The following is a 13,565-nucleotide window of genomic DNA, read 5'->3' on the forward strand; positions in this document are numbered from 1 at the left end:
TCATAAAGTCATAAGAATAGATGCTCCAGAATTGCTATTACAAGGGAATGCAAGTAGTTACCAAGACAGACATGTCAGGAGAGGTGAGAGGTCCTCCTAAAATGCCCAGGGTCAGCGTTTACTTCAGTCCCAGCCTTTAGTACAGGAGAGCAGCCATCAATAGTTTCCTACGAGGACCTAGTTATAAAAATGTCAATGAGCAGCATCAAAAGCCATATGAAAATATACACAATGTCACCTTCATAAAGTCTTCTCTGGAATAGTAAGCCCATGTTAGGCAGTCCGGATCATTGCTCCCTGGTCCCGATCGTTCTGGAACGTTCCACCGATAAGTGCTTGTCCCTCCTAAAAAAAAAATACAATTATTATTGAACCTAATTGCTCATTTTTTGGCCCTGATGTTTGCTAAGTGGGAGCCCTTATACATTGCTTAAAGGGGAAATTCAGTCCAATGATCCTTTAATGTGTCATGGTTACATATGAGAAGAGGACACCGCTGATGTCTGTGATTTCAGACCACCTTTGGTTTCCAGAATAAAAAAAATATAAAAACTATGGGGGATATATAAAGTAGAACTGGCTTGGTTGCCCAGAGCAACCAATCAGATTTCACCTTTCATTTTCCAAAGGATCTGTGAAAAATGAAAGGAGGAATCTGATTGGTTGCTATGGGCAACTAAGCCAGTTCTACTTTACACCAGTTTCATAAATCTCCCCCTATATTTTTTGATGACCGAAAAAGCCGATTTAAACCATTTTCTGCCACTCAAAAGCAGATAGTCGTGGAAAAGTTGATCTGCCATATTGGATTTTAATTTTTTTGGGTTGTCGTCGACAGGTCCTCATGCATCCCGTCAGTGGAAGCTCAGACCAGGCCACAGATCACAGCAGAGATCCATCAGAGATTTGTTCTCTTAAATCATGGTATTGTCACCCAAAACAATAACCATCACAGACCAACCATTCATAAAACATCCGTCTGAAATGTCTAATGTCTTCTCAGCTGTAGAAAGTTGTCAGATTTCCAGAATCAGAAATCTCTGTGCAGTGCCAAAGGGGTCTGAGTGATCTCCAGAGCAGGGGGTGACTCCATCAATGTCATCTTCTCACGTGTATCTATGACAGATCTGAAGATTATTGCAACCTGATTTTCCCTTTAACCCATGGGTCGCAGCCATCAGGTCATGCATTTGGATTTTGGATCTTAGTGCACCTTGTAGTGCACCAGTCTATTCATTTCAGGCCAGAGAGAGAGAGCAATTTGGTCATCACTCTCTATCAAGCACTGGTACCAGAGGACTAGGTTTAAATATCATTGGGTCCTGCAGAAGATAACTCCGTTTGAAGGTGGCTTTTGAGTCAACCACTTGCATTTTGGGTCTTTTTCTTATGGGATGATCACAAATAACGTTTGGCTCTTACATGCACACGGCCATTTTCAGAACCATTGCAGTCTATGGGGCTATTCACATGGCGGTAAATAGCGGCCATCAAAAACTAGGACATGTCCTATTTTTGGCTGTTTTTCAGGGCCAGGAGGACTCCATTGAAATGAATGGGACCGTTTTTAATGGCTGCTTAGACATGAGTGCTCCGGTCTAATGGCAGTTAAAAACAGGTACACTAGTACAATATAGCCTTTTAGGGGTTAAAAAAAATATCACTTACCTCATCCACTTGCATGCGCAGAGGCAGCAGCTCCTCTCTTGATTGTGAAGGACCTGCCGAAGGACCTGCCCTCAAGCATGATGACGTCACTATGAGATTATGCTGGGAGCACGCAGTGACGTCATGACGCAGGTCCTTCGGCAGATCCTTCAGTATCAAGAGAGAAGTGACTGCCTCTGCGCATGCAAGTGGATGAGGTGAGTGATTTTATTTTGGGCTAAAAAACATTACATCTGATGACCACTATGGGGGATATTGGGGGCCACTATGGGGGGCATTATTACTGCTGGGGGCCAATATGGGGGACATTATTACCACTGGGGACGCACTGGGAATATTATTACTGTTGGGGCCACTATGGGGGACATTATTACCGCCAGGGCCGGCTCCAGGTTCATGTGGGCCCTTGGGCGATAAAGTCTCAGTGGGCCCCCTTCTGGCATTTTTCACGGCGCTTACAGCAATGAAACTGCAGGTATTATAGATGAAATATCTTACACAGAGCATGCTACAGAGCGGATATATGGGAATCAGTCCTTATGTGCCTACTTTTATTTTCTACCAAGTGTTTCAGTCTCTCAGGTCTACTCACAGATATGTGCCCCCTCACAGTAGATATGCCCCCTTCATAGTAGATATGCCAAGATATGTGCCCCCTCACAGTAGATATGCCAAGATATGTGCCCCCTCACAGTAGATATGCCAAGATGTGCCCCCCTCACAGTAGATATCCCAAAATATGTGCCCCCTTCATAGTAGATATCCCAAAATATGTGCCCCTCACAGTACATATGCCAAAATATGTACCCACTTCACAGTTGATATGCCAAGATATGTTCCCCCTCACAGTACATATGCCAAGATGTGTGCCCCCTCACACTTGATATGCCAAGATATGTGCCCCACAGATCGCTCTACAACATGGTGTGGGTGGAGGCTATGCAGATTACCGGGCTGCAGGCTCCGCCCACACAGGCTGGCAACGCAATCGGTGCCTGCAGGATGAATGGTGGAGTGGGGAGAAGTCTTCCTGCTTCACCATTCAGAGCACGGCTGGCCTGAAGGAGGGGGGGAGCGTGGGGAGCTGAGCAGTGAGTGACAGGAGTAGGACCCAGCTTCCTTCGCTCCAGCAATGAGCGCTTCCATCTGTATTGATGGAAGCGCTCATTGCTTCTGGCCTCTGGCAGCTGTGCTGTGGGCCCCTGCAGGAGCTGTGGGCCCCGGCACTTGCCCGGGTATGCCGGGTGCTGACGCCGGCCTTGCTGCTGGGGCCACGGGCCACTATGGGGGACAATATTACCACTGGGGCCACTATGGTGTACAATATTACTGCTGGGGCCACTATGGGGGACATTATTATTGCTGGGGCCACTAAGTGGACATTATTACTGCTGGGGCCACTAATGGGGGCATTATTACTGCTGGAAGCCACTATGGGGGCATTATTACTGCTAAGGCCACTATGGGGGCATTATTACTGCTAAGGCCACTATGGGGGGCATTATTACTGCTGACGTCACTATGGGGGAGATTATTACTGCTGGGGGCCACTATGAGGGAGATTTTTACTGCTGGGGGCCACTATGAGGGAGATTTTTTACTGCTGGGGGCCACTATGAGGGAGATTATTACTGCTAAGGCCACTATGGGGGATATTATTACTTCTGGGGACCACTATGGGGGACATTATTACTTCTGGGGACCACTATGGGGGACATTATTACTGCTAAGGACACTATGGGGGACATTATTACTGCTAAGGCCACGGGGTTGGGATTTTATTAAAAAAGTCAATGAAATTCATCCATTTTTAACAGCCATGAAAAATGGATGCAAAACAGCCATTAAAAATGGACAGATGGCCAGAAAATGGATGCACACATGGTTGAAAAATGGCCATGAAAAACTGACAGTGTGTCCATTTTTAACGGCTGTTTTTTTTTCCCCTGTCGTGTGCATGTGGCCTGATAAGTGGATGTGTGCATGTTCTGTATATACTGTATAGGGAGGTGGGTCCTCAGAATCATCTCCTCTGGTGGGCCCTAGGAACCACAGTCTGACACTATGCTCCTACACTGGTTGTACCATAGCAGTACAAGCAATTGATTTTTATTACATAATTGAAGGGGACTGAACGTTTTCCTTTAACTCACCTGGTAGAGTATTTTGGATCTCGCTTCCACCATCAAGATTCGCCACTTGGACGCCATGCGCATAGATGGAGTATGGCCGCGAGGCTTTGTTTTTAAATACGATAAGTATACTTTCCCCAACCTCAGCTCTTATGAATGGGCCTATAGCAACAAAACAGTTTTCATAAAAGAAATGTATCATTATCAGAACTATCCACATAAAGTAGTCTTAAAAAAATTTCAGTTTTCACACTTGAACACACACTGTAAGCTGACATCACCTATTTCCTGTAGCTCTCTTGTCAGCTTTGCTGTATAGGCTGGGACACATGAGCAGAGTCATCTCTTTATCTTAAGAGGGCAGGGGATTTAATGACAGCTCTGCTTTACCTCTGCCAGCCTAGCTAAGTCAGGGTAGTAACACTAGACGCTATGCAGACATGGATAATACTCTGTATGCAGCTCTCCAGTTATACCTAAAAGAGCGATATGCTGCATTTTACTGTATATATAGAGACAGCTCCCAGCCCGTCTCCCTATCTTCCTAGTCAGTGCAGCCCTGCGCTGTTAGGAAGACGGATGTGCCTTAGAAACTCTCATTTCAGCCCTAGTTTTCTACTATAAATTAATGGTTTCCTAATGTGGGGTGCCCCCTTAGGGCACTATACTTATTTGCCTTGCCGATTGTCACCTATTGTATTTATGCTCTGTTTATTGGGCTATGTTCTATATTTGCCTCATGACTCGTCATACTTTGAATTATTGAAAAATTGAAAAATCCTAAATAAAGAATTTACAAAAAAAAAAAAAAATGTATGGTTTCCCTAAATAAAGTATATTAGAAAAATGTTTCCTATCCCAGTCCCTACACATTGGCAAAAAAAATAAAAATGTTGCAGTTACACTTTAACCCCTTCTGGCGCTGGCTGGGCCGCCGGGTTTCTGCTGTTTCAAACAGCAGAGACCCATGTCACATGTATGCAATCAGCCATGAGGTTGATCCCATACATTTCCCCCCTCACATGGCTGATTGCATACATGTGCCGTGGGTCAAGAACTGTGGCAGAATTAGCTTCTTTTTTTTTTTCAATTCCACCCCATTTGGAATTTTTTCCCCTTCCCACTACGCTGCATGAAACCGTAAATGGTGCCATTAGAAAGTACAACTTGTCCCACAAAAAATAAGCCCTCATATGGCTATGTTAACGGAAAAATAAAAAAGTTATGATTCTGGGAATGCGGAGAGTGTTCCAAACACACTTGCTGGTCATAGGGAATTTTAAGCCCAGACACCCTCTGCCTGGAGAAGGTGCCTTATATACCTGAGGACCCTCTGCTATTGGTTGGGGGAGGATTTGTAGACTTAAGCACTGGCCCTTTAAGAGGCCACAGGTGAGCAATGGAGGCAGCAGCTTGCAGAGGATGCCAGGCAGCATGGTGAGTAGCATGGCAGCAGCGGGCACAGACCGCTGACATAACAGCTTTTTAGTAAACTATCCTCTACAGTTAGTCTGTAACCAAACAGATGTGACATTCAGGGGTCTAGAAGAGGTAGATTATTATTACTAGAACATTGTATTGGTTGTTATTCCTAGGTTGGGACCCCCTGATGACTAATTTTAAATATTGCCCCCTAAAGGAAATCCTCTTTAAGGACTTTTCAACAGACATTGCTTTTACAATATTGTTTGGTTTTACCCAGGATTTCTAGATGCTCCTCTTCTGCTGATCTTTCCTTCGGTGTAGTGAAGTATCCATCTGTGTATTCCCTGTAAACCACTTTCTTGTATTTTGATCCTATGCGGTCATCAGAAGGACTTACAAATATGTGTCCTGGGCTGAAAGTAAGGAAGACATGATATAATATCAACATTTGCTAAACTAATACAGATATAGAACAATTCCAAAAATAAAACTTTTTTTTGAACCTCACAATCATGACTTCTTCCAGCACATAGATGTATGATGAGAAGAGGACAACAAGAGAACAACAAGATGGATAGAGAGATGACAAGCACTGAGAAGGTGGATGAGAAGAGGGTGGCCAATGATAGGATGCATAGAGAGGATGACCAACAAAAAGAAGGAGGAAGAGAAGAGGGAAACCAATGACAAGATGGATGAAGATGACCAACAGCAGATGGTTGGAGAGGAAAGGATGACCACTCATGACCGATGGTAAGAAGAAGCAGACAAACAACAAGATGGAGAAACAGAAAAGGACAACCAACAAGACAGTTTTTGAGAAGATAGAGACCTACGACAAGATGGATGAGTAGAAGAGAACAAACAACGACAAGATAGATGGCGAGAAGAGGGTGATCAGTGACAAGATGGATGGTGAGAAGAGGGGGTGACCAGTGACAAGATGGATGGAGAGAAGAGGATGACAAGCAACAAGATGGATGGAGACAAGAGGACAACCAAAAACAAGATGGAGGGAGAGAGGAGAATAACAAAAATATGGATGGAGATAAGAGGATAACCAATGATGATGGATGGTGAGAAGAAGGAAACCAATGACAAGATGGATGTAGAGAAAATAACAAACACTGACAAGATGGATGCCAAAAAGAGGGAGACCCAAGACAATGGATGGATTGATGGAGAAAAGAGGGCAACCAATGACAACATAGATGTTAAGAAGAGGATGACCAACAATAAGATAGTTACAAAAGGGCAAAAATGACACAATGGAAGGAGAAAAAGGACGACAAGGTAGTTGTTGCAAAGAGGACAGAAGAACAACAAGATGGAGGAAAGGATGATCAACTACAAGATGAATGGAGAATTACAAGAACATGTAAATGAGAAGCCTAAAGATCCCAGTAGAAGGCCAAACCTTCTGAAGAAACACTGTCCACTATTACCAGTAGTAGATGTTGACTTGATAGCGCCTGGTTGTACTCTATACTGTACATAACATACCTCTGATGCTCATGTTCTGTGATGTTGTGTTTTTCAAGTTCCCAGGATCTGTCCGGGGAATAATCCCACTCCACTTCCTCCGCAGCAATAAAGTAAGTTCTCATAGTGCCATACTGGTGCTCATCAGCAATAGAGTTGTTGCATGCCTGAACTGTATATGTGTGTTTCATTCCACTGATATAGTGATCCATTGTCTGACATCCAACTTCAAATATTCCTGAAGAATAAGGGCAAGGACCTTTAGGAAATGTCTAAAACATTCTGATTACTACAGAGCGAATTTCTCACTTGAAGTTACCCAGAAACTCTTAAATGGAAACATTTGCCCAACAACAAGTAAGATCTGACTAACAGATATGCTGTTAACTTCACTCAAAGCAGGACTTGCATACTTTATAAAAGGGCAGCAGAAGCAGGACTCACAGGCTTTCTCTATAAGTAGACAGTGGAAGCAGGACTCACAGGCTTTCTCTATAAGTGAGTGGAAGAAGCAGGACTCACAGGCTCTCTCTTATAAGAAGGTGGGGGAAGCAGGACTCACAGGCTTTCTGTAACGGTCACGTCCACACACACAGGGGGAAGGATAGTGACCACTGCGCTCCACCCTCACCCCTGGCCCTGCCTACTTGCCTCACGAGTCCTGATGACAGGGGACAACTGGATGACAGTCCCTTACTTAGGATATGTGCAGGGAAGACAGACAAGACAAAATACGGAACGTGAATGGACTGGGTCAGAACCAAGAGAGCTACGCAGTACAAAGGGTTAAGCAAAGAATGGTCAGGAGAAGCCGGGGTCAAATACCAGGAGAGTAGAGAAGTACCAGAGGAGTCCGCAAAGAGTAGTCAGGTGGGAGCCGAGGTCACAATACCAGGAGGGATGCGCAGTACAGGAGGAGCAGGCAAAGGATCGTCAGGGAACAGGATCAGGTGAGTATTCAGTAGTCCAACAAATAGCCAGGAACATGGAATTAAGAGGCAACCTGTGGCCAGCAGGCTGCCTGTATTTATAGTGGGGTCTGAGGGTCATGTGACGTGGCCAGCGTCACATGACCGACAGACAGACAAGTCGAGCACCGAGTAATCAGCTCGGCGCTCAAGGCAGACCTAGGAGCAGGGAGCCTCCCAGCTAGCAAAGCTGCCCTGGGAACGAGGCCAAACACAGATCCTCGCTTTTGAAGCTAAGCAGCAGGTCTTCGGCTGATGGGAGACTGAGTGCGCCTTTGGCGCCCAGTGACACTTTCTCTTTAAGTAGACAATGGAAGCAGTACTCACAGGCTTTCTCTATAAGTGGGTGGGCGAAGCAGGACTCACAGGCTCTCTCTATAAGAAGGTGGGGGAAGCAGGACTCACAGGCTTTCCCTATTAGTGGGTGGGAGAAGAAGGACTAACAGGCTTTCTCTATGTATGAATGGGAGAAGCAAGACTAACCTGTTTTCTCTACAAGTAGGTGGGGAGCAGGTCTCACAGGCTCTCTCTATAATTGGGTGGGAGAAGCAGGACTCACAGGCTTTCTCTATAAGTGGGTGGAAGAGGCAGGACTCACAGGCTCTCTCTATAAGTAGACAATGGAAGCAGGACTCACAGGCTTTCTCTATAAGTGGTTGGGAGAAGCAGGACTTACAGGCTCTCTCTATAAGAAGGTGAGAGAAGCAGGACTCACAGGCTTTCTCTATAAGTGGTTGGGAGAAGCAGGACTTACAGGCTCTCTCTATAAGAAGGTGGGGGAAGCAGGACTCACAGGCTTTCTCTATAAGTGGTTGGGAGAAGCAGGACTTACAGGCTCTCTCTATAAGAAGGTGGGGGAAGCAGGACTCACAGGCTTTCTCTATAAGTGGTTGGGAGAAGCAGGACTTACAGGCTCTCTCTATAAGAAGGTGGGGGAAGCAGGACTCACAGGCTTTATTAGTGGGTGGAAGAAGAAGAACTCACAGGCTTTTCTTGTGAATTTCAGGCAAGAGTCTTACATAAAAATACTGTATCAAATCATAGAAAACAGCATATCCCTAAGCTCAGCATTCAAGATAGAAGATAGCCTTTTAAATGCAGTCACACAGGAATATTCAGTTTTGAGTAGACTTAGACTATCAATAATCACATACATGGAGCAAGTAAATATTTTGTTTGTTCCCTATTACTGTAGGTCAAAAGAGAAACATCATCATTTTAATGTCACCTATTTTCCCTGTAAGATATTAGTTTTAGATAAAGGCGTTTTAATGAATCCCATTCACATGCGTCATATTTTTCCACTGCAGATTTCAGGGTCGTCTGTAGATCTGCAATGTTACGGACTGCATTGTCACATTTGGCTTGTATTCGCTGTGGATTTGGCATTGATTCCCTGGAAAATCCACTGCAGAATTCAGCTTGGCCGTTTGCGACCCCCGCCAATCATACACTGACAGCATGTTCTAGGGATGAGCCTTCACTCAGGATGTAAGCGCTTATCCTCTGCTTTATATTTCCTCTCCTGATGACGTCACTTACCTGCCCGGTCTGGCTGCATGGACGCAGTGACTGTTGTGTGTGGGAAAAGACTGATGGTGTCTCTTGTCATTCCTCCCAGGTTAAGAGTATTTCCTTGAAAGTAAATCCCATGTATGTCAATCTCTGTGCCCAGGCCTAGAAGATGCCACGATATGTTGTCCCCCCGACACATTTCGAGACCTGGTAAGTTCCCAAACATGTAGCCATTGACAGCTGTGGAGGAGAAGGAAATGCATGGTCATGGACACCTCTGGATTCTCTTCTCTGAGGTTTACCACATTTATGTACTTGATGTTTTATCATTTGGTACCATTTAAAGATCTCTGTTTGCTGCCAGTGAATAAAAAACATTATTGCTTACGTCCTGAGATTGAAAACGAATCTCAGGACATTAATAAGCACTCCCACAAACATTTTATTCTCTTACCTGTTAGAAAGGCACATGATGTAAACTGTAGTGAAGGTAATCTTCTTCTGAGTTATAACCTCCCTTCTGATCCTCAGCTGTGTCATGTGACCGAAACTCTGACTTTCCAAGTAACACAGCCTCTTATGTGTGGACAGGGAGTGAGATTCTATGTATTCCTATGGGAGTCTCAATGTCAGTCTCATAGGAATGAATAGATAAGTAACGGACTTCCTGCCCTGTGTCAGTTGGAGATCAGAGTGCTGGTCACATGACACAGCTGAGGATCAGAAGGGAGGTTATAACTCACAAATACAGTCACTGGTAAGAAGATTACCATGACTATAATTTAAAGCAGTTATCCAAACCCTATAATGAACCCCCCCCCCCACCCCCCCCCAATGCCCGGGCCCCTAATATAGATTATACTTACCCCGCTCCCCTGGCACCCGCATAGCTCCTGATCGCCTCACAGCTGCCGCTGCTTCTCCCTGTCTCACGGATGAAAACCTCCAGCGACGGCGGAAGGGGGGGGGGGAGGGGGTCACAACGTAGACAAGCCTCCCTAGCATCGCGAGTGACGCAGAGATGCAGCGGCGGCCGAGCGGGGATCAGGAGCGATGTGGGTGCCAGGGAGCGGGGTAAATATAATCTATATGAGGTGCCCGGGCATTGGGGGGGGGTGGGGGATGGGATAACCCCTTTACCTTCACTACAGTTAACATTATATACCTTCATAACAGGTCAGAGATTAAAGATTTTGGTGGGAGTGCTATTTTAATTGGCTGCTCATGAACGCTGGTATGTGGAGAAATTAAATAAAATGTGAGACTCACTGGGGTAGGGACTAATGCGAGAGTGATGTCTGTACCGTGCTGTGACACCATATAAATGACATGAAATAAACACATACATAACCGCAGTGTTGAAGGAAAAAGATAAAGCAAGTTGCAATACATAATATTTACAGCAGGTGGCAGTAAAGTCCATTTTTAGGAAAAATGGATCTTATATACAGTCCTGATCAAAAGTTTAAGACCACTTGAAAAATGGCAAAAATCATATTTAGCATGGCTGGATCTTAAAGAGGACCTTTCACTAGAATAAAACATCTAAACTAAACTATACAGACGTGTAGAGCGGCGCCCAGGGATCCCCCTGCACTTACTGTTATCCCCGGGCGCCGCTCCGTTCGCCCGGTATAGCCTCCGGTATCTTCACATGTTAGGCTCCACCCAGGGGAACCTGCCGGGGTCTCCTTCTCCCATGCTGGAGCGCTGGCCAATCGCAGCGCTCAGCTCATAGCCTGAGAGGCTTTTTTTCCTCTCAGGCTATGAGCTGAGCGCTGCGATTGGCCAGCGCTACAGCATGTTGAAGCTCTACTTGGAACCTTGTTAAGATCCAGCCATGCTAAATATATTTTTTTGCCATTTTTCAAGTGGTCTTAAACTTTTGATCCAGTAGGGGCACGTACTGTACAGCATACCTCCCTACCGTCCCAGATTTCGGCGGCAGTCCTGCGGCCCCGACACACAGCTGAGGTATGTCCTGATTTCAACTGTTTCGCCGTCCTGAGGATGCAGATACAGTTGAACACGGTGGTAAAGCAGGAAGCTGTCAGCTCCTTGCTTCACCATTCACTGACTTAGCCAATTCCTCATCCGGGGAATGAGTCCCTAGCCTGCGTGCCCCTCCTACACATCCCCACAGGGCGGCTGTGTCACCGCATTGCGCCTGCTCGAGTCACTTTATGTTTTATAAGGGGGCAGCAGAAGTAGGACCCCCAGGCCTTCTCTATAAGGGCTCATGCACACAAACTTATATTCTTTCCGTGTCCGTTCCAGTTTTATTTTGCGGACCGTATGCGGAACCATTCATTTCAATGGGTCTGCAAAAAAAACCAAACAGAAGTTACTCCGCGTGCATTCCGTTTCCGTATGTCCGTTCTGCAAAAAAAAATAGAACATGTCCTATTATTGTCCGCATTACGGACAAGGATAGGACTGTTCTATTAGGGGCCAGCTTTTCCGTTCCGCAAAATACGAAATGCACACAGACGTCATCCGTATTTTTTGCGGATCCGTTTTTTGGGGACCGCAAAATACATATGTTCGTGTGCATGAGCCCTAAATCAGTGGGTCAGGGAAAGCGGTTTTCCTTTTCTTTTCGGATCTATGCCTATTCTATATATCAATGTAAAGACTGTAGCGTGAGTGGCACATTTTTTTTGTGCTCTAACTCCGTCCAATGCATATCTATACTGGCCCCATCCTCCCCAGCACCCTTAGTGCCCCCTCACATTAGTTATGCCTACATTGTGCCCCCACAGTAGTGCCACCTCTCCCCAGCAGGCACTATGCGGTCACACATCGCGCTTGCAGCGCTGTGTAGGAGGAACACACAGGCTGATTCATCGTGCCTGCTGGGGAGCGCCCGCAACAGAGTTTAATGGTGAAGAGGGGCATAGCTATAGTGGAAGCCGCTGCAATGGGGGCCAAACTCAAAAATTGCCCGCCCAGGAGGAGGACTGGAAGATGTTATTGTCAGGGCCCCGTCAACAGTATTATAAAATAACATTATATACAGTGACATGACATACAGTATATACGTGTAGGAAACGGACAGAGCGGCTGTCTGGCCTGGTCCGAGAGAGCGATCTTGACTCGCTGCAGGAGTGAGGATTGCACAGGAGTATGGGGATCAGGGGGGGGGGGGGCATTCAAATTTTTGCTGTGGGGCCCAGTCAGTTCTTGTTACGCCACTGATGGTGAAGCAGGGAGTATGGATCCCAAGGATGCAGAGACAGTTGAGAGTGGAACATAACTCGGCCCTCCTGGGATTGTCCAGGACAGTCCTACTGGATCTGGGATGGTTTGGAAGTATTAGTATTATGGGGGAGATTTATCAAAGCTGGTGTAAAGGAAAACGGGCTTAGTTGCCCATAGCAACCAATTAGATTCCACCTTTCATCTTTCAAAGGAGCTCTGAAAAATGAAAGGTGAAATCTGATTGGTTGCTATGACCAACTAAGCCCCTTTTCCTTTACACCATTTGGGATAAATCTCCCTCTATGAGTATGAAATGGGGGAGGGGGTAGTGATCAAGGTAAAAAGGCATGTGGGCTGCTGATTCATTCTGCTGGTCCTGTGTTGTTGAGATGACAAGGCAGCGTCATTAACCCCTTTGCATCTTTAAACATGGCGCCTGCTCACGTGTGCAGCGGGCACGCTAGGTGCCAGGTTTCTGCTGTTTCAAACAGCAGAGACCCGCAGCACAGTGGTCAAATGAGCAGTCCAGAAGCGGGAGCAACGCACAGCGTTACCCGGCTGAGATCGGGGAACCTATAACATTGTACTTCGGCAGCTATTAGTGGAATATACTAATACAGGCCACTAGGTGGCAGCACTATATTGTTATATTAAAAATGAAGTGTTCAATGATGGCTATATAACCAATAGGGATGAGCGAATCGACTTCGGATGAAACATCCAAAGTCGATTCGCATAAACATTCGTTGGAACCGAACCCGAGTTCGCAAAATGTTTTTTTACAGTAGAAATCAATTTATGAAGTTATTATGCGAAGTCTCGCGAGACTTCGCGAAGTAATAACTTCGGCTCGCCGGAGCCAATACATTCTAATACTGTACGGAGCGCTCGCTCCGTACAGTATTGAATTGAAGCTTTATGCAAATCGACTTCGGATGTTTCATCTAAAGTCAATTCGCTCATCCCTAATAGCCATCAATGAACACAATGGGCAATCTAATGATTGCCAGTTATAGTCACCCAGGGTGACTTTAAAAAAAAAAACGTTAAAAAGGTTCAAATCACCCCCTTTCTCTAAAATAAAAAAAATAAACCAATTAAAAAATAAACTTCATGGGCATCGTTGTCTGTGAAAATGGCCGTACTATTAAATATAACAATATTAATCCCATAC

The 13,565-nt window shown here is 45.5% G+C and overlaps 1 protein-coding gene across 1 annotated transcript in view; it reads right to left on the minus strand.

Moving 5' to 3' along the window:
• Positions 1 to 13,565, minus strand: part of HEPHL1 (hephaestin like 1) — an 87,460-nt gene that overhangs the window by 13,187 nt on the left and 60,708 nt on the right. Inside the window, 5 exon segments of the mRNA XM_040426327.1 lie at positions 239 to 345; positions 3,822 to 3,962; positions 5,499 to 5,638; positions 6,729 to 6,945; positions 9,218 to 9,430. Coding sequence (XP_040282261.1) covers positions 239 to 345; positions 3,822 to 3,962; positions 5,499 to 5,638; positions 6,729 to 6,945; positions 9,218 to 9,430 — 818 coding nt within the window.

Source organism: Bufo bufo, chromosome 3 (genome assembly GCF_905171765.1).
Source record: "Bufo bufo chromosome 3, aBufBuf1.1, whole genome shotgun sequence".
In the NCBI taxonomy this organism is placed as follows: Eukaryota; Metazoa; Chordata; class Amphibia; order Anura; family Bufonidae; genus Bufo; species Bufo bufo.